Here is a 19,322-nt window from a genome sequence, read left to right on the forward strand (position 1 = left end):
GGTGCAGCGGCAGGTGGACCCGTCTAGTCCAAGCAAAAGCACTTTGAATGGGTTTGAAGGGAATCGTATCGTAAAAACAAGAGTTAAGAATTTGTATTTTAATTATTTAAGTGTAACATTTTTGGAAATAAAAGGGTTTTTTATTATTATTACGGCTCGGCTTATATCGGCTATCCGGTTTCTTGGGATAACGCCACAGTTCATAATTGAGATAACACATAGTAACCATTATTAAGAAAACCTTATACCTTTTTATTAAAATTGTTGCCTCATTCAACAGCGTCACAATAATTTAAAGGAAAGGGGTGTCATATTCTATAGAAAGATTGTTGGTGAAGAGAGTTAAGTTTATTTGAATAGCCGGAAGAATCGTAAGAAATTTAAGCTTATATAGCTTTTATTCAGTTACGAGACGTTCGAGGAATTAATATATTTTAGGAAAATGTTACTTTTATCAAAGCACTCGAAACAGTAAAGCATATTGAGGTGACCGAATACTTGTTTATAACATAAATTATAAATTAAACTAGAAATGGTTTTATCAGACATTTATTTAGTTACACATATTTTATTGTCAAAGTCAACGTAATATACACATGAATATTAAAGTTAAGTCAGAATTGATATCCCTTACATAGTTCTAATATTTAATATAGTGATACATATTTTTAAATGTATTTTAAAATAGTTTACATTATGTTACATTTATTAACTATCACCTTTTTAATCTGACAAATTGAACACAATAGATATTATTAGACATATCAATTAAAACTTGTTTTGTAACAGTTTGAAACCTGAGGCGTTAATAACTTCATGTCAAATATATATTTTCACTCCATCTCTTTGACGTCAAGAAAAAGAAGAAGAGAAGCTGCCAAGAAGTAAATCCCAACCAATTCGACTTGGTCGGCAACGCACTTGCGACCCAATCTGGCAATGTGAGAATTAATGGGCCTTCTGTCAGTTTTCGCACCAAAACGCAAAAAAATATATTTGACATAAAATCAATATTATTATTAGTAATGAGAAGCACGGAATCAATCGGAAGCACGGACATGTATAGAATTTGTCAACATTACATGAAACTTGACATAATCACAGATCATATATTTCTTGTCTGATGTCTGTCTGTTTTAAGAAGTTCAACGTTCGCGAACTAATTACACTTCGCAGAAGCCTTATCCAGAATCATGAGAAAGTTTTGAGAATTTGTATTATATTGAGTATTTTTCCAGTTTTAAGCTCCCCTTCATCACTAAAAGATAAGAGCTTTTTAATTGTACATTTTGTTGTAAGGTATTAACGGGATTGGTTTTTAGATAAACGATCAAAGTGATAACTCAATTTTATGGATCCAAAAAAAGTTCCGATATATTCACACATAAGTAACAATTTCAGATAAATTCAGTTTCTTTTACTTTTTTATAGAGGCCGAACATCTAATAAAACATTTGCGCCACAGTATATATATACCACAATCGTAAGATACTGAACTATTTACTAAATATTATGTCAGGCAACTTAAAAAAGAAAATCAGCGAAAGGACTTGTATCCAGTTCCTGTAAGTTAAAAACTGGATAACATATATGGATGTAACATCTATAAAATAAATATCTATCTAACTTTACGAGAGATCTAATACTAACGTATATCACATTATTATACACACGAGATAAATTAATTTAGTCTTTAACAATATTAAACTTTAAGAGAATTCAATTTTGGAATGGTTTTATACTATAAGGCCATTCAAACTTAAATCTTTCAGGAGCTGTCAATCATTGCTGTATGAAGTTTCACATATGTGACAACTGCCAAGACGACAGTGTATCTTGAGACTAACAAGAAACTGGACCTATTAAAGCTAAAAACTAAATTACACTAAAGTAATCGTCTCTCTCTGCCCAATTCTGTTTACGCTGTAATAAAAAGAGATGACTCTAATTAACTAAATAATCTGTTCTAGATTTAGTTTTGAGGGTTATTATATACTATGGCTTGATTCCATTTTCAGAATGAGAACACTTGATTTCGCTCCATTCAAAGCAGTTTCGTTCGATTTTTGAATTACGCGGTTGACATCTAAGTAAAGTCATTATACAGATATCTTAAAGTCGTCAGTAATATTGCATGTATTTGGGCAAGGTGCTGTGTTATGTAATAGGACGGCGACGCGCGTGCTCGTGCTGGTAAATTTCTCGCGCGCTGCCACGCTGCGCCAGACACCATGGGTACATCTTCTGGACCATTAAGATTCACGTCGATTTCTGCGAAAAATGGTTTATTTAATGACTAAAACTACTTTGGCAAACTGTAAAGGTAAAAACAGTACTAATATTACAAATATAAGTGTTGATATATGGGTGAAAATAAAAAAAAAATGTCCAAAAAGTTTGCGACTTAAGACCTAACAAAATTAACTAATTTCATAAAAACCAACCGTTAACCAAAGAAGGAAATTATTGCACGTTAATTCAATTTAAAAATTACATTTTATCTTTGGTTTTTTAAGTACTTTATTATTAGACAAACAAAATACTTTTTTAAATTTGTATTTTATTAGACCCTACGTAAGTTAATATTTAACACATATTTCTAAACGGAAATACAGATAAAATTATCTATGAAATATAGGACGTTCGATTTTCAAACACAAATAAAGAATAACTCACTGTGTAAGCTAACTTGACTCTCCATCTTTCCGAGCGCGTTGACTGAGGCGCACACGTAAGTGCCAAAATCGCCGAAAGCCAGCGATTTTATAGTCAGGTTCATCCATAAAGAATACTCGTTCACCGAGCGCTCCACTATACGGAACTTTGGATTCTCTAGCAGTTTATCGCTCACCAACGCTGAAACGCATTATGTATAAATTCTCTTTGTTTACAGTTTGTGCCAAAATGTGGTTCATGTGACTTTAAGAGTTATTAAATCGTTTTTTGTTTCGACATACAAAAATGTTAATTAGATGTTGATGGTACTTGGTTTTTCAATTAACTTTTTACTACTTCGATTAAACTAACGATTTCTTCAGGTTTAACCATTACTACGAATGACAAACATATTTACTACATTGACAGTTAAGGCATTAGTTGATTAGTGTATACAAAACCAAAACAATTATTGCTTAACCGCGAACTGAACCGTGGACCTCCGAGTGTGGTTTATGGTTATTATTTGTGTTTGTCTTTTTATTTCGAAAGACCCACAAAAAGGCAAGACCACAGAGTATAACTTTATAATATTAACGTATTATTATGTGTGTATGTATTTATAATTAAATAATATGTTAAAAAATAAATAAAGACAGTTCGGAACCTCGCATTGTGAAGTTACCAGGAACTTAGCAAACATTAAAAATTCAAACCATAAAAATGTAAACGTAGTTTTTACTAATATTAGTAATTATTTACTAGAACAACCTCTATGTAAATTACAAGTGGCAATTTTTTCATGTAATTCATCCAGACCACGTTACGTAAAACCTTTTTTGTTTCCATCACAGTTTTGTATGAAAAACCCAAGCAATAAATTCAATAAGTCCAGACTTATTATACTTTAGTAGTGTACCGTTATTAAATCGCACAGAATAGGAAAGGAATATTTAAAATTCAAAAGAAGAATGCGACAAAAATAGAACGTTCCAGTCTATCGAGTAATATTCAAAGATTAGATATAATCTGTCTTCTATGAAGTTCGATTCACGAATGCTGCGTTAATGCGATAGAGATGTCAAAGTTCTCGATAGAACAGACATTAGTCTTCGGTAATTTGTCTCTCAATTGTCTGGCGGTATTCCAACTCCTAGATAACCTAATGTTAATTGACCTTACGCGTGGTAGACGGAAATGTCTTTTACCATATTGTGCAACTGTAATCAAGGGCGGCCGTTAATAGTCATTTAAGTTTGGGACAGGAATTGATTGCTTTTAGATGAAAAAGAAAAACACATTTGAGTGAAGTGTTTAGGTTTTTGGTTCGTTTATGATTTAAGTGTATCTATTTTAGCGTGCTTTAGATAACTTGGGTTTTTTATGGCTTGAAACCGAATTGAAGGCGATTAATATGACGTGTTCTTTCTTGGTGTAACGGAAATAATTGTTGGATAAGAAATAGAAAAAAATCAAAAATCCAGATAAAGTTTTTTTTCTGTTTGAAATTGGTTTTTGTATTTTTTGTGTAGCCGGTCTATATATAAACTTTGGACTTTTGTGTAGCCGGTCAGGTACTAAAGTTAAGCACCTTAGTGGTTTATAAGTGTTTTCTATACTTTCACTTTACTTATTATAATTAAACAACAATAAAAAGAAAAATAAAACAAATATGTTAACGAAAGTAAATAATGTAAGTAATTTACCGTCTTCCCGGTACCAGGAGTTCATAGCTTTCGGAGAGGCTTCAATATAACACTGCAGTTCTACGTCACTACGAAGCGGTGCCCCCACTAATTGTAGCGCAGCTTTGACTTGTGGTATAACTGATATAAAATAGTAAAACAACCATATAATATAATTAGTATTTAATTGAAAGCCTTCAAATTTGGAACGATTTATCAACTTACATTCTTTCAAAAGGAACGAGTCGAACGTTCTAAATTTAAAAATCGTTTTAGGAATGACAGGTGGATGACTTACAATGTACTTGCACGTGATACCGGCGGCTGACGGTGGGCGGTACCCCGTTGCTGGCAATGCAGTAATATGCACCCATGTCAGTGCGATGCACGTGAGCCAGCTCAAGACTTTCGCCTTTGTGTATGTCTACGACTGCAAGAGAAATTTATAAATTGGTTTAGGAAAGTTAATATACCTACTTTATTTTACAATGAACGTAAGAAATGTATTAAAGAAAAGCTGTGTAAAAAGGCTTACTATGTTAGCGATTATCTAGTTGATAAAAGGGCCTGGTATTAGTGCTGGGCAGGCTACTTCTAATTTATTTGCTTTATTTGTTATAAATATTGTATGTAGTGATGATTTGCTTTTTTATAAAAGGGTACCGAGAGTTTTTTACGCCGGCTTTTTCTCTCGGCCTATACCCTCTGTCTTCTTTGCCGATGAATAGGGATGCCAACAGGTTCGAATTTAATGACGTGGAATAAGTGATATCGTGATGATCTTATGTTCCAAAATAAACGTATTTTATTTTTATTTTTTATATATATTTAATAATAGTAATTAAATAGAAACAGTAAAACTAACTATTTTAATTTGGTTGCAGTCTTGTTAACGACAATAGGGCATTATTAGTCAGACTCATATATTTCTTTATGTAAATATGCAATCAAGTTTCTATGCCAGCCCATCCGATACAATTGTTAATTAACCATGTCCATACCTTATCTCTAGTAAGTAAATCATTTAACAATCCATTGCTCTTACGATAGTTTTGAACATATTAAATTTTCAATAAAACATCAGTGTACACAACTATCTCGTAAATCAACAGTTTAGAAATCCATATAGATTTTCCTATATTGAATTCCTCGGCATATTAACGTATTATTTCTTACTTTATTCCCGTTATTGCTTTCCTCCGTATGAAACTAGCGGAGCGCGAAAAAAATAATACAATATAACAAGTGAAGAGACGAGCGCGGAGTGCAAAATTTTACCATTTCACGCGAATATCGTCCATTCTGAAATCGCTTTTGAGTACAAAATCTTTTATTATGCGAACACGGTTCATTTAACGCGGCATTAAGTGAATTTGTCGAACAACGTATTTTAAAAAATGAACGAGTGAAGGCCGGTTATGAAATGATGAAAGAAAAATTATCGGATGCTGAGAGTGGTTTTGTATTGGAATTTTCTTTAATAGCTCCTTCTTCAGGACGGATGGGCATTTGCAAATTAATTGGTTTCAAATCACCCCTTTTGTTATATTAGGAGGTTGTTATGTTATATTTGAAGTTATATCGGAGGTTTTTACGGTTATTAAATCAAAATTGTGTGTTATAATTATCAAAAAACATGGTTTTTTGATAATTATAACAGTTGACGAATGGGCAGGATTCTGATATGATCTTAGGTACATGGACACTCACAAATCAGAATACTAGATGATGGCGAAACGTGAAGTGCATCTGCCTTTTCTAATACCACTACTACATAGCGATCACACCGCTCTGTCAAGAGTGTACCGGATAAGAAAGTATATAAGAATATCTTAAATAAATAGTATTTTCTACGTCGCCATTACATTACGAAATATATAAAATGGAAGCTCTAAGATAAATTACTCCCTATTACGCAGCATCTATCTTAAACATGACATATTAATTAAAGCTTTTAACGACTAAACACAAAATTGTATTTTTTAATTCTATACGTTTTATACATAAAAATCAAAGCTATTTTAATAAGTAACATTTACATTTCGGTAAGGTTATTACTAAGACTATGAAAATAATCAAAAGAGCTGTAGCGAGTGAAGTCTATAAAGAAACATTTATCTGTATGTAATATTCTGCAAATTAATATTTGCACAACGCAAGCACTTACTTCAAAAAGCGCATTCAAAGGCTTGTAATTACTATGACATCTATCTATGATTTGCGTTAGAGGCGACTGAATGGTTTATTTTGATGTGATGTCGTAATTAAGGGACTTTAAAGCCAATATTGGCGATTGGTAAATTTAACGGAAACATTCAATTGAATTCATATAATATTATATGGGTATTATGAAAATATATAAACTGATATAAATTCATTTTATACAGTTTATATATTTTCATAATACCTATATAATACATTGGGTAATTCACACCGAATTACCCAAAAGCATACATTTCAATTCCCTAAATCACCGTGCAATGACTTGGTCTATATGACACAAACATGACTGCCCCATGCCCCATCGAGGGAACTTTCATTAATACTATGTTATTATAGGCTAATAAAATTTAATGTACTTTTTGATTTAATCTATTTTTATTGTGGACAGACAATCGTAAAATATTTCTAAAACATTTAATTGTTTCAGTTCAATTTGTTTTTATAGTCGCTTTATATGCCATTACAGTCAAAATGGAATTAAACTGAATTCTAAAAATAATTAACTAAAAGAGGTAAGAAAACTACACTTTATAGTATAGAAACGCGTTGTTATAATTATAGCTTTTTTGCGTCCCTGCAAATACTAAATAATTTTACTCCTAAACGACTGGACCGATTTCAATGACATTGTGTTGTTAGGGCCAAGAAGTGTTTTACTTCTTGGCCCTAACAAATGTATTATATATATTAAATACGAACGAATATTAAATAAAAGAAGAAAGTAACTTTATTGTAAGACAGATAACGAGTGAAGCTTACTACAAAACCTATATTAGTATAGACTATGACTATTAGAATTCGTGTATCCGACATACGCTGCGAAACTGTATATTGACCGAAACTCTTGTATCGATGCCGAAATTGAAATATTTAGACGTGAATCTATTCTAGATCTTAAAACTTGTGCAATAAAAGTGAGTATGGTATATCTCAAGCTTATCTTGAATGACTTTTATTTATTTTTATGTGGATTAGTTTCAATCTAATTAATATGTGCCAGCAAAAAATGTTTAGGCATGCATATTGCTAAGAAGTTAAGATTGTCTACAATGAGTACATCATAATCTATTGATCATTAATTAAAATGTGGATTGTGGATATCGCTTTCCGTCCATATATAATTTCATAATACGTTATAGTTTTACTATCTGACAAGTCACAAGAGAGTGAAGTGTGAACAACCGACTCACAAGTAAATCTATTCTAGTTTCAGACCGTATGCCTAAACGTCTGATAACTACTATCTACTTACATAAGAAATATTTATATACATAAAACATAATAAGAGATATGCACTATCGTGCTATAATCTCATGCAAAAATATTTACAAGTAAGGTGATCAGCCTTTTTCTGTGCCTTCTAAATCGCAGAGCGATAACCAGCTATTGTGAAACCCAGACTTGTTATACTACGTAACCCATACTTCAATAGCGCGTTTGAGAAATAACGGTATGCGTGAAGCGCCATCTGTGTGTGAAATTGTGTATCTTCGTTCGTACCTATAGTACGTTGACCGTAACAAATATAATATTATAATCTACAAATTACAAGATAGTAATTAAGTTAGTTATTTATACATGAGAATAATAATTAATTAAAAATTAGTGTTATACTATATTGATCATATTAAAACAGCAGCTTCTATTTTATTATTAATTCTGTATATAATATAGTAAATATGACACTTTTTTTGTATGTATTAATTAATGTGTAAGTAAATATGTAATAATGTGTTAATAATATTAAATACATGTAGCCGTGAGAGTGTTACACAACAAAAACGAAGGTGGAAGTAATTAAGTAATAAAAAATGTGATTTGGTAATAAGATAATATATCCTATTGTTTATCACATCTTTAGATAATGGGATTTATAAATACTTAATAATTTAGTAATTCTTTAACTTAAAAGTAATATATTAAAAAGTATTATTTACTTCTGCTGTTTAAAATACCAATTCATGTACTTGCATTTATGACAGCTAGAATGAAAGCTTTATGCTTGGTTAAAGTATTCAAAAAGTTATTTATATCAAAATTTTAAATGGAACCAGAATAAAAGATATTAGAGAATGTTTTTATTTCTTATTGTTATAAATCGTAACAGAAATACGAAGCGCGCCATCTATGGGGTGTATTGAATATTCAATCTTTTGATCTGGCAGCGACTGCATTTTCGAAAGCGCGGGTATTTTCTGTTTTGCCGCCAATCGTTTTGTTGTAGTGAAAGGTAAATTCTTACTTACATTTTATATATTTAATTGGTGCAATTGATGAATTTTGAGGTATGGAAAAAAATATGTACAAGTTTCATACCACTTGAATGAAATATGCACACAAAGGCTGTGAATAAAATATTTTAACGATTTTTTAATAGCAAAAAAATTATAAATAAATTAAAAGAGTTTTACACAGTGTTGTGTATAGAAATCTTAATACGTAGTACTTTAAGTTCAACGCCTATAAAGAGGCCCAAATTAAACAAAAAATTCCAAAATCTTATCTATATAGGGCGTATAAAGTTGCCTAAATGTACGTGACTTGTGTACGAACTTCCAGAAATTTCTCTACACAAATATAAGAACTGTCAGTTGCGAATAAATTATGATAAGAAATTATAAAGCGTATACCTCGATTAATCTGTTTTTTACAAGTCGTGTGTTTAACAGCAGGACGTTTTCAAGTGCGTAGTCATAGGTAGGTAGGTAATGGTACGATATGGTCTTACAATTTTTTATTTGTATATAAAAATAAAGAAAGCGGTATTATATTTGTAGCAAAACAAATATTCCTATTTGTAGCAAAACTTATACCTACATATTATATTGTCGTACATATTAGATAGAAAATTATCAGTAGATTTCGTAATATGTATGATGTTGTAGACTTAATAAATAAAATAAAGCGGTATTTGTTAGTCACAAAAGTATCTTTATACGTCCATGTCGTTCTTGTCGTAATTAATTAATAAACTAATTTCAGCTGATTCACTTCAGGATCGCCTTGCTATGATAACATAGTAATGTAAGAAAAAGTTAAATTTCAAATTAATGGTTTTTGTTCTAGAGAGTTTAGTCATTATAAAATATATGTACTATATTAATGAAATAAATATGTTTGTGTATTCGGTTAAATTTTCTAAGCACAGAATCACTGGATCTAATTGAACTTTGGTGTATTGGATGCAATTATCGAGTGAGCCATATAACACGGCAGAATTAACTCGGCTATATCGCGGTGCATAGTTAATTTTAATGTTGCGTTCTACTTCTAAATCGTAAGATCCTATCTATCTATTCAGCTTTCGATGCTAGAGCATAAACTCTTCACACTGTAGAATCCATGAACTTGTAAATGCATTTTTTTTTCATGTGTTTCATGAATTTTATTGTTGGCACGTTAGGTGTCTATTATTAAGTATTAGGTGTATATTATAGCCTTGTCAAACTTTTTTAACAAATAAACATCTAGAATTATGACAGTTTAGACCGTGACAAAAAAAATCAGTGGCGCTACAATCTCTTCTCTTTAGGTCTTGGCCTCAGATTTCTGAATCTGTTTCATGATCATTTTTAAATCTAATAGGCAAGTAGGTGATCAGCCTTCAGTGCCTAACACATCATCGACTTTTTGGGTCAAGACATGTAGGTTTCTACACGATGTTTTACTACACCGTTCGAGCAAGTGTTAAATACGCGCATAGAAAGAAACTCTTCGTCGAACCTACGACTTCAGGTATGAGAGTCGCACGCTGAAACCACTAGTCAAATAACACTGTCGAAAAATCTAAAATGCTAAATGTATTACCTGTACGCGTCATTAATAATTGAATGTTCAAAAGCGGCTAATGAACTAGGTATGCAGATTTGGCACAGCTACCTACGAAATTGTAAATTTATTTTCCTAAGAATCGCTAACAGACCTCATTTTCCTGGTACGCGAAGTAACAAATGCAATTTACATGCCAAATCCATTAGAGTGCGTTTCAGTGTGTAGCCATGAACGACGAAAAATCTCTAAGATAGCGCTCATAATAATTGTAATATGAGTACGAATTTAGAGTATTTTTTTAACCTGTGTGATCTCCCAAAAAATTTACAGATATATTATTAAGATGTTATCTGGAAATTATGAACCGATTTTGAACTACTTCTCACTATTTTGAAAAATATTGGCTAATTTGGTTGGTAGAAATTTTGGCTATATTGGCTGTAAAGGTTACACAGTTAATGACTACCTAGAAGATTAAACGCTTGGCAATAGTTCTAATTATATTCTTATAATTTGTTTTTTATCTTGGAAGTGTTGTGAATATGTATGTAATGGTGAATGTGGTAAATCACAGAACAGATTTTGTAAACGTTTTTGACATTCATAAGTATGCCCTAAGATGCATCTAAACTGAAAAAAAAGAAGTTTTTAAGACTTAAGTATTTGTCTTTGTCTTATATGATGCTTTATTTTCTTTATACACTGTCTCAGAATTTCACATTATGATCTACCCTAAATTAAGAATAATACGTAAAATAAAATTAAAATAAAATTAAAATACGTTTATTTTGGAACATAAGATCATCTAGGTATCACTTATTCCACGTCAATCAATTCGAACTTGTAGGCATCCCTACTCATCGGCAAAGAAGACAGAGGGTGTAGGCCGAGAGAAAAAGCCGGCGTAAAAAACTCTCGGTACTCTTTTAAAAAAGCAAATCATCAAACAATCTTTAAAACAAATATATCAAATTAATTAGAGTTTAGTAGTTTATATCTAATCTAGTTTACTAAAAAAATTTACATAAAATGTCAAATAAATACTATTAAAGGTTTAATTAGACCTAAAAGTATTTAAAAAATTTCGCTGACTGTTTAGCACTTAACGTTAAAGAACTTTATTTCTCATTATGTAAAAATATATTATTAATTACATGAGAAACATAATATGTATATACAAACGAGATACACGTCGCCATCAGCCGTCCCAGTTTTAGTCTAGACACTAAGGGTCTGTTTCACAATGTCCGGATAAGTTCCAAATAAGCTATTTATTAATTATTGATAGGATAAACTAGTGTTTGTTGCGTTTTACGACTGTCAGATAGCGCTATTCATCATGAAACGCGATGTTTCTTGTTCGGAACTTCCAAATAATTTATGTGTTGCATTATACATAGCTATTCGGTACTTTATCCATACATTCTGTAACAGACCCTAAGACTAATTGAATAATTTGAATGTTTTTTTCCTTTTTAATCTTCTCACTAACTAGGCCGTGGTGTCAAGAATACTCAACTTCTTGCCTTCTTGCAACGCCTCGAAATTCACGTGATGGTGGAGTCTTTGTCCGTGGGCTCCAGCATCTTTCTGGTGCTAACACAAAAAAACAAAACCCGAATTTTGCAGTTTTATTTAACTGGTTTAAATTTTAATAAATAATACAAATGTAAAGGAAACGAAATAACCGAATGAAGCTTTATACATAATTCCAATAAAATTACGTTTCGATATCACGGTTGTTAATTCAATTAAATTTAATGCTAATTATTATAAATTAGCAAATTAAACGCGTCGCATTATTACTTGCCGTTCGCAGCGAAAATTGTTACGTTAAATGTATTTTAATAATCTCCTAAAATGTACATCGATATATACAATTTCCATATTAAACACAGATATATCTTATATATAAAATTCTCGTATCGCGTTGTTTATGGTTAAACTCCTCCGAAACGGCTTGACCGATTCTCATGAAATTTTGTATGGATATTGGGTATGTCTGAGAATCGGAAAACATCTATTTTTCATCCCCCTAAATATTTTTTTAAATTTTTAGATATTTTTTTATCAACTGTATCAACAGCATTAAAAAATACACACACAACCAACCCTAAATTGTCAACCCTCTACCGTTTAGTACATGTTCTGTAAAAAGTTATATAGTAATAATAGAGTTAAACAATAATAATAAAAGAGAGAGGATGCAATGTGTAAATTCAAAAACAGCAACTACGTTATAAATATAAGTCTTTCTGTATATATATATGTGTGTCCTAGAATTATCAGTTATTAATGAATTAACATAATGTTAATGAAAACAAATTTCATAAACAATACATACACAGCTTTAGTGTGCGACTCTTGTTCTAACCTCGGGTGCCCGCGAAGACTTATCTCTATGTGGGCTACAGGCTCGTATGGTGAATAAAAATCGTAAGGAAACCAGCATGTCTTAGGCCCAAGTAGACAGCGTATGAAGGCCAAGAAGACTGATCACTTCTCTATTAAAAAAAGAAAATGATCATAAAACAGATACAGAAATATGAAGCCAAGGTCGTGCGCAACTGGTTTGTATTTTTTCCTCATAAGACTGTCAATGATATAACGATCTCCTACGTTTTAAAAATTTATTGCTTCACATTATACATTAATGTTTTCTTATATTATTCTGTTTATTCGTTTGAACGTATGATAGACATTTTCTCATCTGATATTAAATGTAACATTAGGTGACATACACATTACACATTATTACATTCCTGTCACGTTGTGAATGTCTGTGAGCTTATCAAACGTATAGCCGAATATTGTGTACAATTTCGACTTGACATGGATTTTACTGTTTAATCATAGGGATCGCGTCACAATTACTGTTGACAATATTAATAATATGTAAATTGGAAGCGGTCTATATAAATTGTTATCATTCCTGTGTATGGATTAGTAAGACTGAAGCTTTTATGGAGCTTTTTTTCCTTTGAAGGTAACTAGTAGGATTTTAAGTACCTAATGTATCTAACCTTTTGATTGAATGCGGTTCAATACTATATTATATGATGACGATTATAGATATGAGGAGCGGGTACTAAGCGGGAAGTAAAGTTTAAAAGGTGCATTATTAGGCCCACAAAGTTTCATCCAAGTTATTAATGAAATTATTTGTTTCAATGAAAAATATTATTCAAAATTAATTTGTGGTTCTGATGAACGCTTTCATATGACATAACACAAAAATATAAATTATATACTATCAAGCAAGTAATTTTACATAACATATATTGCACATAAAATTAAAACTTAAAGTAAATTGTGAGTTCAAAGTAAGGACATTTATAGGGGTAGTAGTTAATACCGACTGTTGCAGTGCAATGAAGCTCTTTTACAAACTATTTCTCAGTTTCACCTAGTTTTGACTTTCAGTCCATGTTCAATAGAAAAGTTCACATGGTATTAATTAGTAATATTTCATAATATTTAATTTTTATGCAGACCGCATTACGGGCGCTTATATTTTTTTAAATTCCCTTACAAGTGACGGATTACACAATTGTCAGGTTTTAGCAATACGTACAATTGTACGTAAGTACGAATATTTTTTAAATGGTTGCACTATTTACTTCACATAGTAAGAAATTCCATAAGTGTACAGCCAGGGATCGAAGCTAGAACCTTAGGGATTTCGATTGGTATGCTAAAGCCACTATGCCAATACTGAATTTTAGAATACTTGACCAAATTCTAAAGTTCGATCCAAACATATTATTCTATTATTCATACAGAAGTCATAGTTTTAGAACTGAACAATAAATTTTTGACGTACGGGAGTCAGATTTAGCGTTAAGTCCCTTTTCTGAGTCTTATCCTAAAGCCTCTGAAAATACTCGAAACGTCTACTTATGTAAATAATGTTATAAATTCGTATTTCTTTCTGATGAAAAAAGTTGTATTTAAATGTACTACACATAAACAAAAGACTACATTTTAAATAAGCTTAAATATAACTAAGTTTTTAAGCTTATCAAAATTAATCTTCTACAAATTTCATACATTTGCCTTCTGCAAAGTTGGCTAAGCGTGTTAAAAATGAATAAGTGATGCGAATTTACTTGAATACTATTCTTGCGATTTAACACATTAATGAGAAAAGCTTAAGTAACTTCAATACTGACTTTATGAAGTTAATTTCAACAATTATTAAAATACTAGCAACGGTTTCTCTCACATCGATACCGATGTCGTGGTAGTGGAAAATCAATTATGTTCAAATATATATTTATTTAATACCAACCATTTTGTGTAAGCTTTCTACGCTATCAAACTCACAAACATAAAAATTACCCTAGACAAATAGAATTTTGAATCTACGAAGGCGTTCGTATTTTGACATGATATTCTAAAAACTAATACAGACAGTGTGCACATAACAACTCTCAAATACACACACATTCGCATACTCATAAATTTACACATACACACTCAATGTTTTATACGACTTGTGTTTGATTAGTTGTAACACTAAAACTAATTTAAAAAAAATGTTTTATACATGCACCTAATAATTGTAGCACTAGGGAGAATATACCCCTTAGTAATTGATGAATTTTGTCACAACCATGTTTCTGTTATTTTTAATAATATAATAATATTATATTTATTTATTTCTCACAAAAACTTACAAAACTTCATAACATGATATGTTAAAGTAAAGTTATTAAATAATTGTCATTCTTCTTTGTTTTTTATAACGTTATAAATTTATTATTAATTATAACGCACCTTTATAAAAGGATTCTATGGAGCAAGACGTGTGTGGAATCCAAGAGTTTTAAAGTACGATAAGAAACACTAAATCAGAATTAGCGAATGAAGACAACGAGTATTTTCAGCGGGAAATTGCAATTATTGCGGTAATTTCGGTGCTCGACTCGCCTTCCGACAACTGCAAATGGTTTAGTTACAATTTAATAGAACTAATGCCATCATAATGAATTTCCAACACACAAATATACCTACAGTATTTCCAACGTTTATAATAATTTAATATTGATACATAGAAAATTAAAACAAATTTAAAAAGTTAGGTCCCTGTGGCGGTGTTACCTGCAATGCTGGCAACATTTCCTAGCGGTATTGCGATACTTATTTGTTAAGCAAAGAACTAGCTACCGATACTACAGTACCGGTGTCCCGAGAAGAGTTCTGTACTGTACTGTTCACATCTAATTGTATTTTAGTCAATATAATACAGGGCAATTTTAGAGGAATTATTTGTTCATAGTATTATCTTTTATTAACATAACTTTTACACATTTAAAGAAAAACACTTTTTTAACGGATTGAAGTTATGTATTATTGTAAACTTATAATTATTTAAACATAATTTTAAATTTATCCGACGCACGCTGTAAAGCACGCGAAACATCGGATAAATTTGAAATTATGTTTAAATAATTATAAGTTTACAATAATATAATTAAGTTTAATTTATATTAATTACAAACATTAATATACACTATCTATATAAACTGGTTATAGTAATAAAATGTATGTTCAAATAAACTTCAGACTTACATATCTTGCATTAGAATTCCGTATAATAGAATCAATGTTAAAACTGCAAGCTTAAAAGTCACTCAGATCTCGGATAAAACTGAATTTAAGATGCAGCTGTATCTTGATCCACCCTCTACAATTCAGCTGACTGGGTATATGCGAGGCTGGTTTAAAATTAAAATAACTAATAGGATAAGTATTAGCGTAAACCCTGGTACTTCAGAGTAACAGTTTAGTTCTCAAAAGTTAATGAGATTTTAGTATTTGCTATAATTAAATCCGACACACTCATGAAATTGTGTTTCGCTGCCAGAGTAATGGGTGAAGTTTCATTGCGAGCTTTTATTTAATTTATTTTTATTGTTATACGTAGCAGTTTATGCTCCATTTTATGCCCCTTGCAGCTTACATCTTTAATATTATATGCGCTAGAAATCATAACGTTAATTAACGTGTTTTAATATAAACGATTGTTTTACTCCGCTCTCATGTTTGTTAAAGCGTGTATAGTGTATACATTGTTAAAATACTTATTTAAATTTTGGATTGTTATAGGGATCACTATTATATTATAGTGATCCCTAAAAATCCGTAAAACTAATTGAGGTGTTCCAATTTTAAAGCCTTTAAAAAAATATAAATAGCACCTTTGGAACTAGCTGCCTACCGAGTCGTATTTCCGACTCAATCGACTCGATTCAAGACAAGAGCATACCAATTCTTAAAAGGCCGGCAACGCAGTCGCGAGCTCTCTGTCATTGAGTGTCCATGGGCGGGTTCGCGGGTGGCATGGGTTCTATAAAATGAGTAATATTCATTTACTTATTTCTTATGCTCGCTTGAGATATTCATTTAAATACTGTTCAACTATTTCATAAATAAAAAAAGTTTTAATCTCGGCATCTTCAAGAAATGCAGTAATTTACTTGCTATTTCTAATAAAGCATCTAACATTCGCTGAGCGCATCATTGTTGACAATTGTCTGAAGCGATTTAATTTTTTAAAATTGAAAATTCCAAGACTCCGTGCTCTTTATTCCTAGCGCGGAAAACTATATTGCGATTTTATTAAAAATACGAAGTGTTCCAACGACGGGTAAACGAGTACTAAAACGTTATGGTTACTGCGGTGACGTTCGCACGGATACGAAACTTAGAAAATTGGTGATTCCGACGTTTTAAGACCGATTCCTTTCTTAAATATATAACTAGCGGACCCGACAGACGTTGTCCTGTCTACACGTCTTTAATTTGAAAATTTCAAACTTTTAATAAAACATTCTGGACCATTTTGATGAAAATTATTATTCAAATGTTATGACAATATCTAACGATCCAGCACATGGTCTACAATAACTAAATGATAACAAAACTTTTTTTTAATTTGATCGCAGCGCTAACTGTCGGGACAGACTGAAATTAAAATTCGAATATTATTTAAAATTTGACACTGCGATGGTAGCGCCGTCTGTCGGATCCAATGTAAAACATTACAAAATCAACAACTACTAATAAATTAAAAATTAATTAAAAAAACATTGTCCAGCAAAAAAAACATTGAACACACACAAAAAATTTCGTCAAATCCGGTCCAGTCGTTTGAGAGAAGTTAAGTGACATACACACTCACAGAAGAATTATATATATAAAGATTGCGATGTCCTTCACGAAAACATGACAACTCATGTTTTTAATATTAAGATAGGTCCTTCAAGAAAAGAGCGCACCAATTCTTTGTATGTATAATCTATCTTGTTCCTTTATAGACTCTGGGATGTACTTTAGCTAGGTACCTATTAATAAACTTATAGAGAATTATGATGCGTGTATGATAATTATAGTATGTAAGTATTTCAGAACCAATTCGACTTAGGGTCCTTCAAGAAAAGAGCGTACCAATTCTTGAAATGACGGCAACGCACTCGCGAGCCATCTGGCATTGAGAGTGTCCATGGGCGGCGGTATCACTTAACATCAGTTGAGCCTCCTGCCCGTTTGCCCCCTGTTCTATTAGAAAGGTGTTGATGGATAAGCATTACGTCTCGAAAATCGCATCATAAGATACCGATATGAGGAAATGATTTAGCCAGCCAGGTACAGTACACGGTTTAAAGCCAGCGGGATTTCCAATAAGACCATATCCGAGAGGCACCTCTTCCGTTCTACCCCCTTGCTTTGAGAACTGACAGTGTTAAATCTTTTTTGACGTTCATAAGTGTACAATCTGTTACCTATGTGAATAAATGATTTTTGACTTGACTTATTCATAATAATCTGGACTGAACAGTGTTGGCCTAGTGGCTTCAGCGTGCGAATCTCATACCGTAGGTCCGAACCCCGGTTGTGCACCAATGGAGTTTCTTTCTATGCGCGCATTTAAGGAAAACATCGTGAGGAAATCGACATGTGTTAGTCCCAAAAAGTCGATGACGTGTGTCAGGCACTGGAGGCTGATCACCTACTTGCCTATAAGATTTTTAAAAAATGATCATGTAACTGATTCAGAAATCTGAGGCCAAGACCTAGAGGTTGTAGCGCTTCTGATTTTTGTTTTAATTGGATTAAAGGTGGCATGAAACGGGCGAACCAACTATTTTTCCCCCATCCCATTATCTCTTAAGTGTTAAGATAGCTAAGTCTCATCATTTATCCTTTTAATTAAGTTTCTGCAGCATGATACAATTCGCAATTAACGTTTCCAATTTTAAGACGCCCGATCGAATCTCGCTAATAAAAAAGCTAGAATTTGAATCGTTCGTGTTTAATTAAAGGTACAAATTTAATCCACGTACAAATAAATGCCGATGTTCAAACGAAAACAAACAAGCAATTTGGAATTACACACACGTTGGGAAACGCCACACATTAAGCCAATGGCAACTGGTTTAGAAATTTCCATTTTGGTTACCAGCTAAGAGAAATTATTAGTCGATTGGTTTATGCTATTGTTTTAAGATTGTTTATTGTGTACTGACAAGATAAGTTTCATATTGGATAACGAGTCACGCTACGGCCTGGTGACAAATAAATGTCCCAACAACAATAGAGGAAAGACTATTAGGTCGGAATTATGTCTATTACAGATAGGTCCGCTCAATGTGTTAGCTAATAAAAATATATTGGCTACGTTTTAATGTTGACGTTATAACGCGTAACAGCGGAAACAATAGACTTGTTACGGTAAAATATTAATACATATTATATATGTTTATATATCAAAGTCAAACTCAAAATATCTTTATTCATACAGGTAAAAAAAACACTTATGAACCTCGAAAAAATTAATTGTAAATTTACATTTAGTTCGCAAGTCAAAGGCGTAGAGCAGCAAGAAACTTTCCGCTACTCTTTTTAATCGCTAAGTTTTTAATATAAATTGGTACAAATCAATTCCAAGGATTAGGATCATTTAAGTATTCACATTAACACATT

General features: G+C 31.7%; 1 protein-coding gene across 1 annotated transcript in view; it reads right to left on the minus strand.

Annotated features, from left to right (window-relative positions):
• Positions 1-591: 591 nt before the first annotated feature.
• Positions 592-19,322, minus strand: part of LOC110996203 (lachesin-like) — a 61,316-nt gene continuing 42,585 nt past the window's right edge. The window contains exons 6-9 of the mRNA XM_045632461.1: positions 4,639-4,770; positions 4,362-4,481; positions 2,677-2,856; positions 592-2,271 (exon numbers count right to left, since the gene is read on the minus strand). Of these exons, the coding sequence (XP_045488417.1) occupies positions 2,087-2,271; positions 2,677-2,856; positions 4,362-4,481; positions 4,639-4,770 (617 nt within the window). The 3' untranslated portion in view covers positions 592-2,086. The remainder of the gene's footprint in view (positions 2,272-2,676; positions 2,857-4,361; positions 4,482-4,638; positions 4,771-19,322) is intronic.

Source organism: Pieris rapae, chromosome 19 (genome assembly GCF_905147795.1).
Source record: "Pieris rapae chromosome 19, ilPieRapa1.1, whole genome shotgun sequence".
Lineage (NCBI taxonomy): Eukaryota > Metazoa > Arthropoda > Insecta > Lepidoptera > Pieridae > Pieris > Pieris rapae.